The 20977-nt window shown below is 43.3% G+C and overlaps 1 protein-coding gene across 1 annotated transcript in view; it reads left to right on the top strand.

Annotated features, from left to right (window-relative positions):
* Window positions 1-20977, top strand: part of LOC144694119 (uncharacterized) — a 172482-nt gene that overhangs the window by 60935 nt on the left and 90570 nt on the right. Inside the window, 3 exon segments of the mRNA XM_078564479.1 lie at window positions 2723-2933; window positions 8634-8848; window positions 13257-13424. Coding sequence (XP_078420605.1) covers window positions 2723-2933; window positions 8634-8848; window positions 13257-13424 — 594 coding nt within the window.

Raw genomic sequence — 20977 nt, 5'->3', positions numbered from 1 at the left:
ATAAGGATTTGCACGGCAATTTCCCAGAAGTGCACACTTACTCTGGACAATTGCGCTGTGCTGGGTACCATCCGAAAATGTGGATTAAATCGCAAAATTTGAATGGTTCCGCTGAGGTTATGCCAATAGTTGCTCAGAAAAAGTTAGAAAAATTAAAACCTATTCCAATTTCCAAGTAAATATTGTAAAGGCCCAGGCCAACCCCACGAGTCTCCCACACCCCAGAACCCTGCCCACATAGGACTCCCTCCATCCTCCGACCTCCGACACCCCCCAGACCTCTGAAGCCCCCCACCACCCCTGATTTCTGACATCCCCCCACCACCCCCGACTTCCACCTTACACCACTCGGACTTCCGACACCCCCTTGTAGCAGCTAGTAACTCACATCCTGACTCCCCAAAGCCTGTCCACCATCTACAAGGCACAAATCAGGAGTGTGACTGAATACTTTCCACTTGCCTGGATGAGTGCAGCTCCAACAATACTCAAAATGCTTGACACTGTCCAAGACAAAGCAGCCCGCTTGATTGGCTCCCCTTCCACAAACATTCACTCCCTCCACCACCTAGGAGCAGTGGCAACAGTGTGTACCATCTATAAGATGCACTTCGGAAACTCACCAAGGCTCCTTAAGCAGCACCTTCCAAACCCACAACCATTACCATCTAGAAGGACATGGGCAGCAGATAGATGGGAAAACCACCATATGGAAGTTTCCCTCCAAGCCACTAACCATCCTGACTTGGAAATATATTGCCGTTCCTTCACTGTTGCTGGGTCGAATCCCTGGAACTCTCTCCCTAACAGCACTGTGGGTGTACCTACACTACAGGGAGTGTAGTGGTTCAAGAAGGCAGCTCACCACCACCCTCTCAAAGGCAATTAGGGATGGACAATAAATTCTGGTTTAGCCAGCAATGCCCACACCGCTTAAATGAATTAAAAAAATGTTTCTCCTATTCTTGGGATCCTGTGCTGTGAAATACTTATTCAGCCTCTCTGCCATTTCCTTGTTTCCCCATTATTAATTTCCCAGTTTCATCCTCCAAGGGACCAACCTTTACTTTCGCTACTCTCTTCCTTTTAATATATTTGAAGAAACACTTGCCGTATGTTTATGTTTCTTACTAGTTTACTCTTGAACTTTAATTTCTCCCTCTTTGTTATTTTTAAAATCCTTCATTATTGGTTTCTAAAATTTTCCCAATCTTCTGACCTACCATTAATCTTCATAGAATTGTACAGCTACTTTTTTCAATTAGTTACCATTCTTAATTTCCTTAGTTAGCCGTGGATGATGCATCCTTTTCATAGAGTCTTTCATTCTCAATGAAATATATTGTTGTTGAAAGTTATGAAATATATCCTTAAATGCCTGCCACCATCTATCACCTTCTGCCATCTTTTAAAATTATTTTCCTGGTCTACTTTAGCCAAATCTGTTTTCATACCTTTGTAAGTGTCTTTATTTAAGTTTAAGACACTAGTTTTAGACCCATGTTTTTCAACCTCAAAGTGAGTGAGAAATTATATCTTGTTGAAAAAACTATCCAAATCATCCCACTCCTCTACCTTTCCCCATGGCTCTGCGATTTTTCTTGTTCATGTGTTTACCCAATTCCCTTTTCAAAATTATTTTTGAATTTGCTTCCAGCACCCTTTCAGACAGTGTATTCCGGATCATAACTCACTGCATAAAATTATTTCTCCTCATTTCACCTCTGCTTCTTTTGAAAATTTCCTTTAATTTGTGCTGTTTTTCGTTACCAATCTTTCTGCCACTGGAAACAGTTTCTTTTTGCTCACTGTATCAAAAACCTTCATGATTTTGAACACCTCTATTAAATCTCCCCTTAACCTTCTTTGCTGTAAGGAGATAACACCGGGCTGTCCACATAATTAAGGCTCAACATCCCTGGTATCATTCTGGTAAGTTCACTCTGTACCTTCCCTGAAGTGTGATGCCCAGAATTGAACACAATACTCCAATTGAGCCTAACCAGTAATTCAAACTGAATATTGAAGAAGCTTCCAACTTTCAGTGTCATCAAATAGTTTGTTATGTTGCTGCTGAATGCAATCTTTAGAATCATTGTCTCATTTTCAAGGAGTTTTTAGGCAGACTTAGTCACCAGATGTGATATGTACTGTGGTATGAACTTTTATATGTGTTTTTTTTCATGAGAATGTTTCCACGTTTAGTAACTTAAGTGGGTACTGCATGCATGGGCAATGATGTGATGTGCCCATCAATGTCCCTATTTACAAACTCTATAAAATGAGATGAAGCCACCTCAAAAGGAACACGAATTCTCCCTCCAAAAAGAGGTTATAACTAAACGGAACTCATGACAAATAAACTGCATTTCTTCATGGCTTCAGTCAGAAGACAATCAAAGTGTATCAACTGCTAAACATAATTTGAAATGAATGTGTGATCTGCATAATACTGTGATATTTACATATGACTGGAATGTTCTTGAAAATAAATTTTGCCAACATTGTCAATTTAACATGTGTTGGCTGTACTATGAGGGAAGAAGGTGGAACTTGAAAGCTTGTTTCAGTATTTCCTTCAATCGCATTGGATTTCTAATGAATTGTGGCAACTTCAATGGCATGATGCGCATTTTGTTGGACTTTTCTTTCAGGTTTTAAAGTCTGGAAGTAGGGTAGAGCTTGAGATGTTCAAACATTTTGTATCCTTTTGTGTCCTCAGGACTTGATGATATGTCCCAAGACAAAGCAGCTTTGTAATCAGAGCCCTTTGGATGAAGTTGAACACCTCATTGGTGCAGCAGGGGGCAGCATGGGCTTGCTTTACTCAAAGTTTGGAATGAAATGGTACCAGCCCAGAACCCTAACTCAGCTGTATCAAATAATGCATAACTCTAGAGATGTCAAACTTATCAATGGAGACACTTATAAAGGTACCCTATACAGATGGAAATTGTGCTATATTCCTTTCTAAGAAATAATATGTCTTTCCCACTTAAGTTGATGGCTCATGCAAAAAATGCATTGCGGATGCACTATCAAGAAGTTTTCACAAACTGTATAAATATTTTTACTAAATAGTTAATACTTTTTCCTGCTGAATAAGAAAAGGCCATTCGGCCCAGCAGGCTGATTTCTTCCACCGACCTGAGTATAGTTTACACTGTCAGAGATTTAAAAAACTCACTTCACATCTTGAGGGTTTTCTTGTACCATATGTACCACTACTGCCTCCCTGATTGTCTGACATAAAGTAACAAAGCTTCAGGATATCAATCTGGCAGCATAATCACCACAGTATAGCTCTGCCTACTAGATTTATCTCTGGTCTAATTTTCTTATTTAGAAGTATATAAATGAGAACAGATAGAAAGGTAGGAGTCAGACTCTTAGGGAGGAATCGTCCCAGATTTGCACAAAGTGTGGTAGTGGGCGGGAAAAAGGATGTTTTACCCGCCGGCCGCAAAGGCGGCTTTTCATGTAGTATTGTCCAGATCCTGCCTCATTAATCAGGCATTCCAAGGAAACACGCTCTCATTCGCCTGTCACGCTATCACCTCACTGCTTCCTCATGCCAGGCTTCAAATTTATAGTGCAGCCACGCATACACCTCTCAGTGCTTCCAGCCCAGGACTGCTGTACAGAAGACATGGTCCCGAAAGGCAAGAATACCGTAGCTCCTTGATTTAGTGATACATCCCTGGAATGCCTTTTGGATGTGGTAGAGGCCCACTGTGATGTCCTCTACCCCCGCTCTGGCCACAGGAGGGGTAGCAACATCACCAATCCGGTTTGGGAAGCGGTGGCAGCAGTGGTCAGTGCCAATGCCCTGCCAGTGCTGAAAGGGGATTAATGATTTCTTCCATTCTGCCAATGTTAAGTCACTCTTCTCATCACTCTCAACTCCAACACTCACAAACCCATCGCACATCCACAAGGATCTCACTCACTGCCAGTTGAAGGGACATCACCATTCACTCTCTCACACACACCTTCATCATCCTCATCCTGTCCATGGCACTAGTCACCACCCACACCTACCAGGGATCCTTATCATCTGGATTGGCAGGCATCCTGCTTACACCCTCTCTATCTGCATTCATGCAGGACAAGTTGGCACACAACAAGAGGGAGAGGTCGCAGACTGGTGGAGGAATGCCCAACATCAAGCTTCTAACAGGCTTAGAAAATAGAGCCATCCAGCTGGCCGGTGAAGATCTGGACCATTCCTGTGCTGACGGTGATGTCGGCGCTGCTCTATCAAGTGAGGATCCAGCAGTGCACCATCCATCAGACAATCATGCTGTGAGTGATGTGTCCTGTTTCACAGGCCACTGCCATACACTAATTATCTCTCCTTGCTTTTGCAGGCACATTTGGGAAACAGCTGAGGGAGCCCACAACCCAGGTCCTCGACTCAAGTACTGAAGACACCTCGGAAGTGGAATCTGCTGAAACCCCAATTGAAGACCTGTCACAGCCCTCACCCGCACCCTCCACCAGCGCAGAGACACACAACTCGGTGGCACCCAGTTCTAGAGTAGCCTCAGGATAACAATCTGGTGAGCACATCACACTGATCCACAACAGGTGGTGGCAGGGACATCCAAGGTTTCTGGCACTCGGAGGACTGCTGGAGGCCAGAAGTCTGCTGAGGCACGATGGAGGAGTCCCCCCGCCTTTAGACTGAGGTGATAGTGTTGGCATGCCAATGCACCAAAGCCAACACTGCTAGGATAGCGGCTGCCATGCAGACCTTGGTCCAGGACATTGTGCATTTCATGCAGCAGTGCAGGACCAAAGTTGTGTGCCTTCATGAAGATGGCATAAAAATTGAGTGCTGTGGTCACTTTCACAGCGACTGGCAGTGGATGCTCTCCATGTGCCTGTGGTGCCAAATCCTACAGCAGGTGGCAGATGTGACCGGCCAGTTCCCTGGACATGCGCAGTCTTTGGCGACACTGGTTCTTGATCATCTATAGGAATGACAAGTGCCGTCTGTAGACCCTAGGGTCTAGCTGGGCACTGCACCTGACCAATTGGCCGCAGCTTCACCCACTGGACTGCATGCTATGCTCTCAGCTCAGGCACAGGCATTCCCCTAACCCGCATTGCAAAGCTGCGCTGTTAGATTGAACCAAGGGGGAGACTGGTCCAAACCTTAATGATGACTTTGCAAGGAGCTATGAGCCCCTTTGCCACTGACAGCTCCATGGCCAGCTTTCACAAGAAGATTGTACAATGTGCGCAGTTGTCCAATTGTTCTGCAGTCCACTAAAATGCTCATTAGTTTGCAGTCTGTGCCCGAGGGGTGAAAAGCTCTGGTGCACTTGATGGCACTTTCATGCCTCTGCATTGCTTGAGAGGGCAGATAAGCTGGAGACCCGACTCCAAGCATATCAATGTGGCTGCACCTGAACTGTCTCAGCTGTGGAGGAATGGTCACTTTATACAAGGTTTCCCTAATGCGTGGCTGCTTCCCTACCCCCCCAACTCCTCGCATGTGCTTGTGCACCGCCATCAATCACAGTGCAGCCCTTGCCCCCCCACCACCCTCAACTCACCTCAACCTCAGTGCAGCCCTTGCCCTGGCACCCCATTGTCAGCCAGTCAGAAAAATGTGATTTGCCTGCGCCCTCGCCTCAATGCACAGTGCCTCAACCTTAAGGTCAAACAGGCAACCTTCGCGAGTGCTGCACAATGTTACCGTGCACTCACCTCCGAGTTCCCCTCAAAGTGCAGCTCGCCAGGAGTGCACCTTATAAATGCTGTTGTGAAACATGTCGGCATGAAGTACCCCGATAATCTAGCAGGGGGGTTGGGACTGATTCCGGCGAGCTGGGCTTATAATGATATGCGGATGTATTACAATGAAGTTCCTGACGTCCGGCGGAGGGAAACGGAGCCCACCATTGACGTTCGGAGCAGACGATTGCAAAGTATTTCACGATGGTGTGAAACCGATTTTTGTCCTTCCCGCCATGACCCCCGCCACCAGCCGGCATGGAAAATTCCGCCCTTAGCCTGTTAATTAATTCCTGGCAGTTGGGCTCCTCTTGGTTTTGTTGTAAAAGCATGCAAGAATTCATTGGAAAAGTATGCCATTCTTCTCTATCACTACTGTCATTGCAGCTTCCTCCCTGACACACTGTGGGTCAAATAGGGCAATGTAGGTCCTGTTCACATTTTCCTCTCTATCTGCTATCTACCAGTTCTGAATTATTTTGTCTCCTCCTTTCGGCAAATGCCTCCTACCTAGTCCTTGTAATAAAGTGGATTTTAGGATTAGAAAGAAGTGTGGCGATTATTGGCACTATAATGACTGATATAAATTGACCGGAACACAAACTGGTTACGTGAGGCACAAGGAGAGAAAGTTGTACTGCCCTGCAAATGTTAAAGACAAAAATTGCACAGCACAAAACAGCAACATTATCATATATATAAAAACAAAAAGCTAAAAGCTACTGCGGATGCTGGAAATCCAAAACAAAATAAAAACAGAATTACCTGGAAAAACTCAGCAAGTCTGGCAGCATCGGCGGAGAAGAAATCAGTCAACGTTTCGAGCCCTCATGGCCCTTCAGCAGAACTGAAGCATAGTTTCAACAAGGGAGAAATATAAATTGGTTTAAGGTGGGTGGGGGGGAAGAGACACATTGAGGGTGTGGTGTGAGCAGATAATCAAAAGATGTCAGAGACAAAAGGGTCAAAGAGGTGTTGAAGGTGGTGGTCTTTGTCTGAGAAAAGTGCTAATTAAGAATGCAAGACAGGATATTCAAAGTACAGCTCTAGTGGGGGTGGGGTGGAAAGACTAAAGGTTTTAGTTTTAGATTTAAAAATAATGGAAATAGGTGGGGAAAGAAGAATCTATATAAATTATTGAAAAAAAAGGCGGGTGGGGGGGGGAAAGAAACGGGGTGGGGATGGGGGGAGGGGGAGTTTAAGATCTAAAGTTGTTGAATTCAATATTCAGCCCAGAAGGCTGTAAAGTGCCTAGTCGGAAGATGAGGTGCTGTTCCTCCAGTTTGCGTTGGGCTTCACTGGAACAATGCAGCAAGCCAAGGACAGACATGTGGGCAAGAGAACAGGGTGGAGTGTTAAAATGGCAAGCGACAGGGAGGTTTGGGTCTTTCTTGCGGACAGACCGCAGGTGTTCCGCAAAACGGTCGCCCAGTTTGCGTTTGGTCTCTCCAATGTAGAGGAGACCGCATTGGGAGCAACGAATGCAGTAGACTAAGTTAGGGGAAATGCAAGTGAAATGCTGCTTCACTTGAAAGGAGTGTTTGGGCCCTTGGACGGTGAGGAGAGAGGAAGTGAAGGGGCAGGTGTTGCATCTTCTGCGTGGGCATGGGGAGGTGCCATAAGTGGGGGTTGAGGAGTAGGGGGTGATGGAGGAGTGGACCAGGGTGTCCCGGAGGGAACGATCCCTACGGAATGCTGTCAAGGGGGGTGAAGGGAAGATGTGTTTGGTGGTGGCATCGTGCTGGAGTTGGCGGAAATGGCGGAGGATGATCCTTTGAATGCGGAGGCTGGTGGGGTGATAAGTGAGGACAAGGGGGACCCTATCATGTTTCTGGGAAGGAGGAGAAGGCGTGAGGGAGGATGCGCGGGATATGGGCCGGACACGGTTGAGGGCCCTGTCAACGACCGTGGATGGAAAACATTATCATATATCAATTTTCAGTGCCAACGAATTCATTTTTTTTTATTCGTTCATGGGACATGAACATCACTGGCTAGAACAGCATTTTTATGCCCGTCCCTAGTTGCCCTCAAGAAGGTTGTTAGGATGGGAGTTCCAGGATTTTGACCCAGTGACGATAAAGGAATGATGGTATAGTTGCAAGTCAGGATGGTGTGCGACTTGGAGGGGAACATGCAGGTGGTGGCGTTCCTAAGCATCTGCTGGCCATGTCCTTCTAGGTTGTAGAGGTTGTGAGTTTGGAAGATTTGGCTTCCCTAAATATGGCAATAGTATGGAATACAATGGAAGCCATGCAAAGTCAAAACCAAAACTGAAACAACAAACAAATTTGTTCTGCAGTTCAGTCCTAAGAGGCTCGTAGCTATTATAACAAGAGACAAATAGTCTAAATATTTCCTGGAACATTCTTTTAACTATACAGTTGTTGGTGCATGTTTGTCTAATTTTAAATTTTCAGGTCAAATGTTACTGGGACCAACATCCTGACGTAAGTGCCAGGATGCACCCTCAGGCAACCTTCCCTTCTGACCCTGTCAAAGTATCTGGAATCAAGGAGAAGGTGTGTTTTGCATATTGACATGTTACTGATAGGTCCCCACAGTGGGGAGAGAGAGAGAGTTGGTTTTGGGTTCACTAGACTGGACAGTACACAAAATGCTGAAAAAATATTTACCCCACACCCCCTGGCTGTGTCCGCTCTAACATGAGCAGCCTCAAACAAGGCTGCATGGAAACCAATAGAGAAAGCTTTAACTGACCAAATTGGCAGCCTTGTCAGTGTACTCCTGTTCTCTTCGGGGGTGCAGGGGAATGTGCCGCAATTCTGTATTTTATAGAACTAACCACCCTTTTCATTCTGAAAGTCCAAATTATTTCAAAGAATTAAGAAAAAAAAAGTGTCACCTGATTAATAATTTTCTCACAGGCGTCTACAAGGGGAAATATTATAAAGTCTACATTGATGTGAAAGGAGTCCCTGATCTCTACAAGGTCACGATGGAACCTGGTGGTTTAAAGGTGTCGTCCAACGTCACCCTGAGTTCACTCATTGACTACTTGAAACAGTATTCTGACCAATCACCATCCTACAATGTTATAGCTCATCACTTGCTCAAGGTTGCAAATAGACCTGTGAGAAACGTAAGTTTTACTGCTGCTTAGTTTTGTCAAAGAGTTTATACTTTTTGCAAGAAATGTTCTTGGTTTATTAGTTGTCACTAATAATGGTTCAACTGCAGCTATTACAGACAATTTGTTAAAAGACAATAAACTACTTTCAGGTGGGAAAGGAGGGGAGAACGATTGGGTCATTCAAATGAGCCACCAAACTCCTAACTATTCAACTAACTTTCATATTTGTACACCAGTCCATGTTATTCTGCCTTGCCTATTGCAGTTATCTCTCTATTTATCTTTCTTGACCCTTCTCAGGCCCTTCTATCCTGTCTCCTCACCTTCCTGTCACCCAGTCTTTTATTTATTTTATTTTTTATTCCTCATTTCTCCCCTCCCTTGTGCTTTGGCCCCTCAACCCTTACTCCAGTCTATCATCTCTAATCTCCTGCTCCCATCCCAGGCTTGCCTCCACCCAAATAAACACACAGTTACACTCTGTGCCACTCTCTGCGTTCTCCGTAGGGCCCATCAAGGCACCCATTGCTGCCTTGTTATGAAAACAACCCCAATTACCCAGCCTCCATCCTCACTGGAGCCTGGAGGCTTAATTTGACCGATTTCATAACACACCCACCACTGACCTCTTGAATTCTTCCAGCTATCAGTAATGACTGTCTGCATTGGACTTTGCTACAGAATGGCTGTTTCCTCATGAGTAAGGCAGTTACCATTCATGACCTTGTTGTAGGTGATTGCATTGATATCAAGGCTATTACTGAAATTTGACTCACCTGTAGTTACCTTTCAGCCTGGCTATACTTTGCACCTACTGTCTTGCCCAAACCATCACCATAGAGGTATGTCCCCAAATCTCAGATCTTCTCGTCCTTTGGTCATCTTACATTATCTCTCTTGCCTCTGATTTATGATCTGCATTCCCTAATGCCATATCCCAAGTTTCTTACTGAGCCAACCTCCCTCCTTTCATCTCTTGGAGACTCTGTACTGTGACTCTTCATCTTCAGTGATTTCAACTTCTATCCCAACTCACCTGGTTCTTTCTGCCCTGAAGTCACCTACCTCATGTCCTTCCATGACCTCTCCTAACCATATTGATAGGGGCCTCATTGACTCTGCCATCTCATGTAACCTCTTTACTCCCATGATCTCAATCACAGATATGGCAAACTTCAACACTTTCTTGTATTGCTCACCACCTACACCCACCATTCCCCTTCTAACCAGACATGCTTCTGTGTCTAACCTGGAAAGAATGATTCCCTAAACACTTGCATTTGCAATCTCTTCAGTCCTCCTTTGGCCAAGATACTTCTGCATCTTCCTCTCTATTCAATCATTCCCTCCACTTCCATCTTTGATATCCTTGCCCCACCCTGGTCATTTCCCCTGGTATGGCACCAACCTTCACTTCCTTAAGTCCAAGGGGCACAAATCTGTGCATATCTCATGCGCAACTGATTTCGCCATCCATCACCAGGTGAATTCAATCCCTGCACTGAAAAAGCCTTAATAAAGCTATAAATGACACCCTCTATGACTACAGAGTATTCTTTTCTCCAAATCCTTACTGCAGCCTTTGACACAGTTGACCACAATCTTCTCGGTGGTGTTGTACTCATATAGTTTCATTCTTACTATCCAATCACAGTCAGGAAAACACACAATAATTTTTCTTCTTAACCACAAATTATTGTCTCAGTCACTGATTGGTTGCAGAGCACCCTGCCCTGTCAGGGTGAACAGCCAGTGGTCGTGGTCCACATTGGTAACAACGAGATGGGGAGCGTAGTGTAACGGGTTAATCGAACAGTTATGGTAATGAGTAATGTAGACCATGATGTAACAGTGACATCGGCAGTCATGTGCTAAACACTCAAGAGAGATGATGGAACAGTCTGTACTCATGAGAGGTATATTGAACCTAATTCCACCGTACTCTCAGGCAGTGTGTTTGTGAAAATGTTTCTCCTCATGTTTCTGTTACTTCTTTTGCCAATTACCTGAAATCCGTGCCCTCTCATTCTTGATCCAGTGGGAACAGTTTTTCCCTATCTACTCTATCCAGATTCTGCAATGCCTTCACATTTTTCCTAAAGTGTGATGCCCAGAATTGAATGCAATACTGCAGTTGAGACTGATCCAGTGTTTTATACAAGTTTAACATAACCTCCTTGCTCTTGTACTCTATGCCCTTATTAATAAACCTAGGACACTGTATGCTTTATTAAACACCTTCTTAACCTGTCCTGCAACCTTCAATGATTTATGCACATATACACACAGGTTCCTTTGCTCCTGCACTCCCTTTAGAGTTATACCCTTTATTTTATATTGTCTCCCCATGTTCTTCCGACCAAAATAAACCACTTCACATTTCCCTGCATTAAATTTCATCTGCCACTTGTCCACCCACTCCAACAGCCTATGTCCTTTTGAAGTTCTACACTATCCTCATTACAGTTTATAATACTTCTAAGTTCTGTATTGTCCGCAAATCTTGAAATTGTGCCCTGTCCACCCAGGTCTGGGTCACTGTCATGTACTAAGAGCAGCAGGGATCTTACCGGTGACAATTTCCATCTGTAAAGGGTACCTCCCCCAACCCACAATTTCAGATCAAACTGAATTCAATTCCACGCTGAGCTTTTGACCTATTATTTTCTCAAGTACAAACATTCCCACCTCATAACATTACTTATTTCTCTTTTAGCCAATCTGTTGTTGAAAACCTCATTCACAGCTTTGCTGCTGTTAGATTTAAAATCCTTCCCTTATAATACAGGCCTATGGACTCCAAAATAGAGGGATGTCCGATTAATAATCTTTATTGATGAAAACACTAATACAACCCGTTATATGTGAGCTCGTAAGATTAGCACCAAGATTAGTACCAGGAAAACACAAACTGAAAGTTTATCAGGAATACAAAAATCACATTCTCTCACCACATACACTAGCCTCACACAAGACTAAGTTGTGTTCCTAAAGTGTAGTGCCTTTATGTAGGTAATCATGTATGATAAACAAAAGTTTGGTACATAACAGTGTGTTTCTACTGTGTGCAGTTAGTTGTAAAAACATGTAGTTAATATGTCATCACTTAAGAAGAGGCGTTGATCATCTCTTTTGTACATCCTTAGTTCTACTGTCTGTTTTTCCAGGCATTCTCCACTAATGAATAACTGTGCCTTCACTTCTCCTTTAGATATTTGTTACAGTTATTTATTTTCCTTTCACACTCCCTTACTGATTTCCGTACACATTGGCACCATTCCAACAATTAACATACCGCTCTCATACCAACCGACAGCCCAATGTTGCATCCTGTGATTCTATGTACAGACACTGATTTACTCTGATTTAACCCCTGCTATCACCATTTCCCAACTGTGTAGATAATACTGGCTATTTTACCTTGCTTATCAATCTATGCAGTAATCCCCTAAGGTCCCTCCATTCCTGCATCCTTTTTTAGAATTGCATCCTTTTTTAGAATTGCATTCTTTATATTGCTTTTTCCCGATCAGCCTACCAAAATATAAAATAACACACTTCTCTCCATTAAATTTCATCTGCCATGTGTCCATCCATTCCACTAGCCTATGTCCTTTTGAAGTCTGTTTATCATATTTTTATCAGGGGCACAGTGAGCCTAAACATTTAGCACAAATATTGCCATAGCCAGAATATTGGATGTTCTGACTTTCGTACAACTTGCAGAGTTGGTGCTATTGACGTAATAAAATATCCCATGGTACTTTGCAGGAATATTATGAAACCAACTTTGTCACCAGTTGAGTGAGCTGCATCAGACATGCTGATTCTTTGTCCTCTATAATGAAGTCATCCTCGGTTAAGACATTTCAAATTTAACATTTGCTTGGTTTTCTTAATGTTAAATTAAGTTCAGTTTGTTCTGAGATTTTTTTTCTGAACAGAAGAAAATACAGTCCTTAGTTTTTGAATTTTTGATGTTTACCCTTAATGTTATCTTTAAATATCATATCCTTTTATATTCAAATTTTAAATGCTAAGCAGTACCTCAAAAATCAAAAATCCTAATTCAATAAATGAATTAGTTAATTATTCTTTTTGAAAATGGAAAATCTAACTACCTGTTGGTATGTCATCTATTGGCCTTGTTGAAAATTGACCAAACTTTATTTACTTAAGGATAGTGGGGTAAACCTCCATCTTCACTGCATGGTCAATAACCTGTCAATCGCCTGTTGAATCCAGGTGATTTACCCCAGCAAGTTTAAGAAATTAATTTGGGATTTTATTAACAATTTGAGTGTCAGGCACCGAGTGGCACTTACAGTTGATGATGGATGTGGCCCGAGACTACTGATGTTATACGAGAATGATGTAAAAAAAATGACTGTGCATGTTTTGTGCTCCATATCAATAGATTGCTGGATGGGCTGGAAATTTGATGCTGAAGTATCAACACCATGAGTTTTTATCTGATGTATTTGTGGCCTTTGAAGCTGCTGGTGCTAAACTGACCATTTCAGATATCTCTGAATCGAACACTTACACTCCGATGGAGTTCCTTGATGTTGACATGCAAGGAAAGGTAGGCTTTTATGACCTGATTAAATATTTTTGTTACAGTTATAATTTCAGTTACCTAACCTGTTAATTTTTAAGCAAACATTTTAAAAGTTCTGATGAGACGCTTAAATGTCAAAGTCCTTTTCAGTCTTAAATATCAATTCTGACATGCACTGATTTTGGCAGCTCTTTGTAAGAACATAGATTTTCTGGGTAGCTGCTGCAATGCAAAACACAAAGTTGCATTAGAAAATTACAAGCCCACTGCCTGTGATTTTTCTATGAACACATGCAGTGTGCAGATTCCTGGGGCTGACTTTTCACTATTGAGTTTGTTTTCGGGTCTGAAACCTGCCTCCAGTGGGAAACTTATTAAAGTTGAGACTTTTGTGTGGGAAGCCCTTAATTGATATAGAGACAAGTTTCCTGTCCACTTTGAGCCCTTGGGAGTGGGATTGAAGGCCAGTCAGATGAAGTGTGGGAATCATTTAAACTCCCACTGCAGCCACCACAGGTTTTCCTGAGGGTGAGGTGTGCTCTTTGTGCCAAAGCCTTCCACTGTAACACAGGAAGCAAGAGGTCACAGGGAGTTGGAGGCCTTGCCCCCAGGGCCGCCACTCACTTCTTTGACGGTGACCTGGATCTAATGCTGAAGGCTATGAGGGAGAGGACGAGATCCTCTTCCGGATAGTGGCAGGAGGAGTCCACTTCATCTTGCAGCAGAGGTACACCTCAGCATCTTCTCTGTCTGCCTGTTGTCCTCCTCCTCTCTCACCTTCTGCTCCTGCTCCTCCTAACTCCTTCCAGGGTCTCATTCTCCTCAAGGTCTATACTCCCTGGAGGGTAATGTTATGGAGAGAACAGAAGACCACTGCAATGACCAAGACCCTTGCAAGAGGGTATTGGAGGGCACCATCTGACTGGTCCAGGCACTGGAATCATACCTTCAAAAACCAAATGGACTGCTCTATGGTAATCCGACTGAGCAGGTGGCATTGCATAGGGCTATCGCAGAGTCGTGAGTAGCCATCTTTTCAGGGGATGTTCCTTACCCCCTAGCATCCATCCAGATAATTTGGGGGATTGGTGTGAAGATGTGAGACAGCCTGAACTGGCAGAGGATAAAGGATTCACAGCAGCCATCAGGACCTGTTGGACACTGGGGAAGTGGAAGCCTTTCCTGTTGATGGATTTCACTGTCTGGTCGCTGGACGCCTTGATCGCCATATGGGTGCAATTGATGATGCTCTGCACTTGGGGGAATCCAGCGATGGAGTTGAAACCCAATACCCTTTGTCCCTGCAATGCCGTGACTGTTGTTGAATGAATGTTCTGTCCAGCTCTGGCAAAGAGGGCATCAGTGACCAGCGAGATGCAGCGGTGTGCAGTCATTTTTGATAATCCTTGGAAGGAGCCAGAGTGAAGAAGTTCAAGGCCACAGTGAATTTGACGGTGACTGGCAGGGCATGATGAACAGTGCTGCAAGGTGTAAGGTCTTCAGTGACAAGGGTACAGATATCTGTGACCTTCTGCCTCCCGTGTTCACAGTATCCTCTGGCATTGGTTCTCAGTCATCTCCAGGTAGCTTTGTCTTTGGCAGTAGATCCTGTGTTGAGGGTTTGGCCTCCAATGCTCTCTTGCCGCTCTTTCCTCTTGTGTGTCCTCCTGATGCCCGGGGTTCTGCCCTATCTGCAGAGGGTCCAAAATCTGGTAATCATACTTCCATTGTCAGCTTGAGCCTTCCTTTTTGGCAGTTGGCTGCCCTATCCCTGCCCCCTTCTCTTCTACCCCCACAATGCCAGGGGCACTGAGTGCCCACTTTCTCTGCCACCTGAACATACATACAAGCATATGAATTAGGAGCAGGAGCAGGCCAATAAGCCCCTCAAGCCTGCTGTGCCAATCAAGAATATCATGGCTGATCTGATTGTAACCTGTATTCCACATTCCTGCCTACCCCCGATATCTTTTCACCCCCTTGTTAATCAAGAATCTATCTAGCTCTGCCTTGAAAATATTCACTCTGCTTCCACCCCCTTTTGAGGAAGAGAATTCCAAAGACTCAGTACCCTCTGAGAAAATAAGTCCCTTATCATCCCTGTCTTAAATGAGCGACCCCTTATTTTTAAACCATGACCCCTAGTTCTAGATTCTCCCACAAGAGGAAACATCCTCTCTTCGTAGAGGGCACTCCCCTACCAATTGCAAAGTTCCCCTTTACCATGCTGACACTCTTATAGGGCCAGGGTGATCCCATTGGGTAGCCAAGGCTGGGTCCCCACTTTTTATCTGCTCCCCTTCAGCTGGTTTGTTTCTGAGGACATGGGGCAAAATTTTTAGCTCGGTGGGCAGGCCCGCGCCCAGCTCACTAGAGCGTAAAATGACGCATGTTGACGTTGGGTGAGTGTCCCGACGTTAACATACAGTCGCACGATATTTTGTTCAGCGGGTGCGCACCAGAGTTGGCGCAAATTAAAAGGCTTGTTAAGGCCATTAAATTATCGATTAAGTTGAAATTTTCGCTGCCCGTCCAACCTTACAGTTGGCAGGCAGGTTAAAAGGCCAAGTGGCTTTTGCACTTTTTTGGGAAACCTCATCCATGGGTGGGATGAGGTTTCCTAAAGCAAATAAAATTTTAAAACTTCATTAATAACATGTCCTTGCTCATGTGACAGAGTCACATGAGGGGGCATGTTTCATTACAATTTTATTTTCTTCATTGATTTTTAAAATAATTCTTCATGTCCCTGAGGCAGCTCTGAGCCTCAGGGAGATTATGAAACGTGCGCTCGTGCCACTTGCACTCCTCCCCCCGCCACCCGCACAGGCAACACTGAGCGCTGCTGCTTGCATTTCACGCTGAGCAGGCCTTAGTTGGCCCACCAGCGTGAAATTGCCTTCTGGCCTTGATCGCGGGAGGCAGTCCCCGCATCTGCCCATTCCCACTGAGCCCGGCCGACATGGGTGAAATTCTGCCCATGGGTAGCCTGTGCACCCCTTTAAAAATTTAAAGCTGAAACCTTGGCAATCTTTTTGTGAACTTGTTAACTGATCTAATTGGCCTCAATTGGGAAGAGAACAGGGTTCCTGTCCCACCCTTCCTTTCCACCATACACCCCACCTACCACCTACCCCCCGCCCGGATGATTATTGCCAGCGCCATGAATGGCATCTTGAATTTGATATGCTGCCGAACATCGGTATTTTCGAGGGGCCTCTGCCTTAGTTCTTGACCTTGGCAGGAGGCTCGTGAATTAAGCACTTGGGATACATGGATTGTCCAATGAGGAGAGATTAATTAGTCTTGACCTTTATTGCGCAGAGTTCAGAAGAATTAGAGATGATCTCAATGAACCATGTAAAATTATTAAAAGGTTTGACAGGGTTGCACAGGGAGGTTGTTTCCCTCGATAAGGCGGTTATAATTCAGGGTCACAGCAGAGCTATCACCAAGTTATTTTTTCCCCCAAGTCAAGCCACTAGTCATTTTTTTTTATAAAGTGAAAGTCAGTAACATGCTGTCTTTTTGTTTTGCTCCACTTAACTGTAATCTGCAATTTTGACAGGGATTACAAAGCAAACTAGTCTATTTATAGCATGGAAGTTGAAGAAACCTTAACTTTGCTCCATTTGTTGACTGAGCAATAATAATTCTAGATTGTAAGCCTATTCCTGTTGTTAGCTCCTGTTGTCTTCCAGACACAGTTTTTCTCACATTAGTGACAAGATAATCGATTGTAAATTTAATAGAAGCCTAAACATTGCCAGGAGCTTCTTACAGTCATTCATGATGAAAGTTCAATAACAATATTACAACTAGTATCATGTCTGAAGTAATTTAGAACTATACATTTGGAAAAGAGGCATTTGTTCAAAAGTAAGCACATGTAAAAATTGCATGTAATTTAAGAAAGAAAATGTTGACCCTGCCTCCACTGCTCTCTGAGAGTTCAAAAGATTCACGAACCTCTAAGAGAAAAAGTTTCTTTTCATCCCTGTCTTAAATGGGAGAACAGTTTTTTTTAACCTGTGTCCACCCCCCCATCCCAAGTCCTAGTCTCTCCCACATGGGAAAACATCCTTTCAGCATCCACCCTGTCAAGTCTTCCCATCCCAGGAATCAGTCAAGTGAACCTTCTCTGAATTGCTTCTAAGGTATTTATATCCTTTCTTAAATAAGAAGACCAAAATTGTACACAGCACTCCAGGTGTGGTCTCACCAACATCCTGTACAACTGTAGCAAAACATCCCTACTTTTATGTTCCATTCTCCTTGCAATAAATTACAATATTCCATTTGCCTTCCTAATCACTTGTTGTACCTGCATACTAACTTTACCCGATATGTATCAGGACACCCAGATCCCTCTGTGCCTCTGAGTTCTGTAATTTCTTTCCGTTTGAATAATATGCTGCTTTTAACTCTTCTTGCTACAGTGGACAAATTCACATTTTCCCATATTATACTCCATCTGCCAAATTTTTGCCCACTCACTTAACTATCTATCCTTTTGCAGACTCCTTATGCCCTCGGGGTGAAGGCGGGAGAATGGGGTTGAGAAACTTATCAGCCATGATTGAATGGCGGAGCAGACTCGATGGGCCGAATGGCCTAATTTCTGCTCCTATGTCTTATGGTCTTATGGTCTCTTCACAACTTACTTTCCTACCTATCTTTGTGCCATCAGCAAATTTAGCAACCATGCATTTGGTCCCTTTATCCAAATCATTTATATAAATTGTAAATAGTTGAGTTGCCAGCATTGCTCCCTGTGGCACTCCATTCGTCACATCTTGTCAACACAAAAATGACCCATTTATGCGTACTCTCTGCTTCCGTTAGCTAAGCAACCCTCTAACCATGCTAATATGACGTCTTATTTTATGTAGTTCAAATGCCTTCTGGAAATCTAACTACCACACATCCACAGTTTCCCCTTTATCCATGTTGCTTGTTATTTCCTCAAAGAACTTCAATAAATTAGTCAAACATGATTTCCCTTTCACAAAACCATGTTGCCTCTGCTTGATTGCATTGAGATTTTCTAAGTGCCCTACTGCAACCTCCTTAATAATAGAATCCAGCAATTTCCCTATGACAGATGTTCAGCTAACTAGCCTACAGTTTCCTGCTTTCTGTCTCCCTCCTTTCTTGAATAGAGGAGTCACATTTGCTATTTTCCAATCTGATGGGACCTTTCCAGAATCTAGGGAAGTTTGGAAAATTAAAACTGGTGCATGTACTATCTCAGCAGCCACTTCATTTAAGATGCTAGGATGAAATCTATCAGGAGCTGGGAACTTGTCAGTTTTAAGTTCTAATAATTTTCTCAGTGCCCTTTCCCTGGTGATTGCAATTGTTTTAAGTTCCCCTCCTTTTCATCTCCTGATTTACAATTATTCCTGGGATATTATTTGTATCCTCTTCTACAGTGAAGGCAGATACAAAATATATGTTCAATTCACCTGGCATTTCCTTATTTTCCATTATTAATTCCCCATTTTTACTCTCTAGAGGACCAAGGCACATTTTACTTACTGGGTTCTGATAAGAGTCATATCAGACTTGAAATGTTAACTCTGTTTCTCTCTCCAGGCCTGCTAAGTTTTTCCATCATTTTCTGTTTTTATCTCACTTTACTCTTTTCCTTTTTAAATACCTTTAGAAACTCTTATGAACTCTTTTTATATTTCTAGCTAGCTTTCTCTTGGACTCTAATTTCTCCCTCCTTATTAATCTTTTAGTCATTCTTTGCTATTCTTTATATTCTGCACAATCTTCTGACCTGCCACCCAACGTTTTGGAATTATATGCTTTTTCTTTTAATTTGATACCATCTTTAAGTTCCTTATTTAGCCTCGGATAGTGTGTCCTTCCCTGAGAGTCTTTCATTCTCACTGGAATGTATCTTTTCTAAGTATTCTGAAATCTCTCCCTAAATGTCTGCCACTGCATCTCTACTGATCTATCCCTTAATCTAATTTCCCAGTTCATTTTAGCCAGCTCAGTCTTCATGCCCTCATAATTGTCCTTATTTAAGTTTAAAACACTAGTCCTAGATCCACTCCTCTCTCCCTCAAATGGAATGTGAAATTGAATCATATTATAATCACTGCTACCTAGGAGTGCTTTCACAATGAGGTCATTAATTAATCCTGTCTCATTGCACATTACCAGATCTAGTGTAGTTGCCTCTCTGGTTAGCGCTAGAATGTGCTGCTCTAAGAAACTGTCCTGAAAACAGTGTATGGACTCATCATCCAGGCTACCTTTGCCAATCCGATTCGTCCAATCTATATGTAGATTAAAATCAGCCATGATTATACTTGTAACTTTCTCACAAGCCCCCATTATTTCTTCCTATATACTCCACCCTACAGTATGGTTACTGTTAGAGGACCTGTAAACCATTCTGACAATTGACTTCCTAAGTTTACTATTTCTCATCTCTACCCAAACTGATTCTACATCTTGATCTCCAGGACTAAGGTCATCTCTCCCTATTGTACCAGTGTCATCCTTAATTAATGGAGCCACCCTCCAACTTTCCCTGGCTTCCTATCCTTCCCAAATGTCATGTACCCTTAAGTATTCAAGTCCCAGTCTTTGTCATTCTGCAGCCATGTCTCTGTTATGACTATCAGATCATACATATTTATTCCTATGTGTGCTGTCAATTCATCTACTTCATTACAAATGCTACAATCAATCAGATACTGAGGCTTTGGCTCTGTCTTTTTACTAGTTTTGTAACCTCTAGCCATATCTGCTGGTGCACTCTTAGGTTTGTACACTCTGTCCCTTCCTGCCACACTCTGTGTCAATGTATCACATTACATTGCCAAGGTCCAATCACAATCTTCTTGTTGACTGGCAAGTACATTTATAGCAATTACATTGTTAAGACAACTTTTTAAAATTCATTCATTGGATGTGGGCGTCGCTGGCTAGGCCAGCATTTATTGCCCACCCCTATTGTCCTTGTTCAGAGGGCATTTAAGAGTCAACCACATTGCTGTGGGTCTGGAATCACATGTAGGCCAGACCAGGTAAGGATGGCAGATTTCCTTCTAAAACAATTGGCAATGGTTTCGCAGACGTCATCAGACTTCTAATTCCAGGTTTTTTTTTATTGAATTCAAATTTCACCATCTGCCATGGTGGGATTCAAACCTGCATCCCCAGATTATTACTTTGGGTCCCTGGGATACTAGTCCAGTGACAATACCACTATGCCACTGCTTCCCCTTCACCTGCTTGTTAAAACGGGTGATGGGCATTGGTTCACCTATAAATAGTTACAGCTGTAACACTCCAGTGTGGAAGGGACTGGGAGAGTCTGCTACACTGTAGAGCTGTCTTGAGAATAAACCAGCTTGAAGTAAAAGACTAACTTGGGCTCATTCTTCCACGACAAGCATTAATTGCGAATGACACTCTGATCATTATTTCCTTTATTCCTGCCTTGCTCTCTTGCTTTGTCTTCCCTATTTAATTTATCACATTCTTCCAGACTTGATCCTCTGCCTCCATTATTTAGTTTAAAGCCCTATCTACCACCCTAATTATATGAC

Source organism: Cetorhinus maximus, chromosome 2 (genome assembly GCF_964194155.1).
Source record: "Cetorhinus maximus chromosome 2, sCetMax3.hap1.1, whole genome shotgun sequence".
In the NCBI taxonomy this organism is placed as follows: Eukaryota; Metazoa; Chordata; class Chondrichthyes; order Lamniformes; family Cetorhinidae; genus Cetorhinus; species Cetorhinus maximus.
The sequence above is the reverse complement of the archived record's forward strand: the minus strand, read 5'-3'. Positions and strand labels throughout refer to the sequence as shown.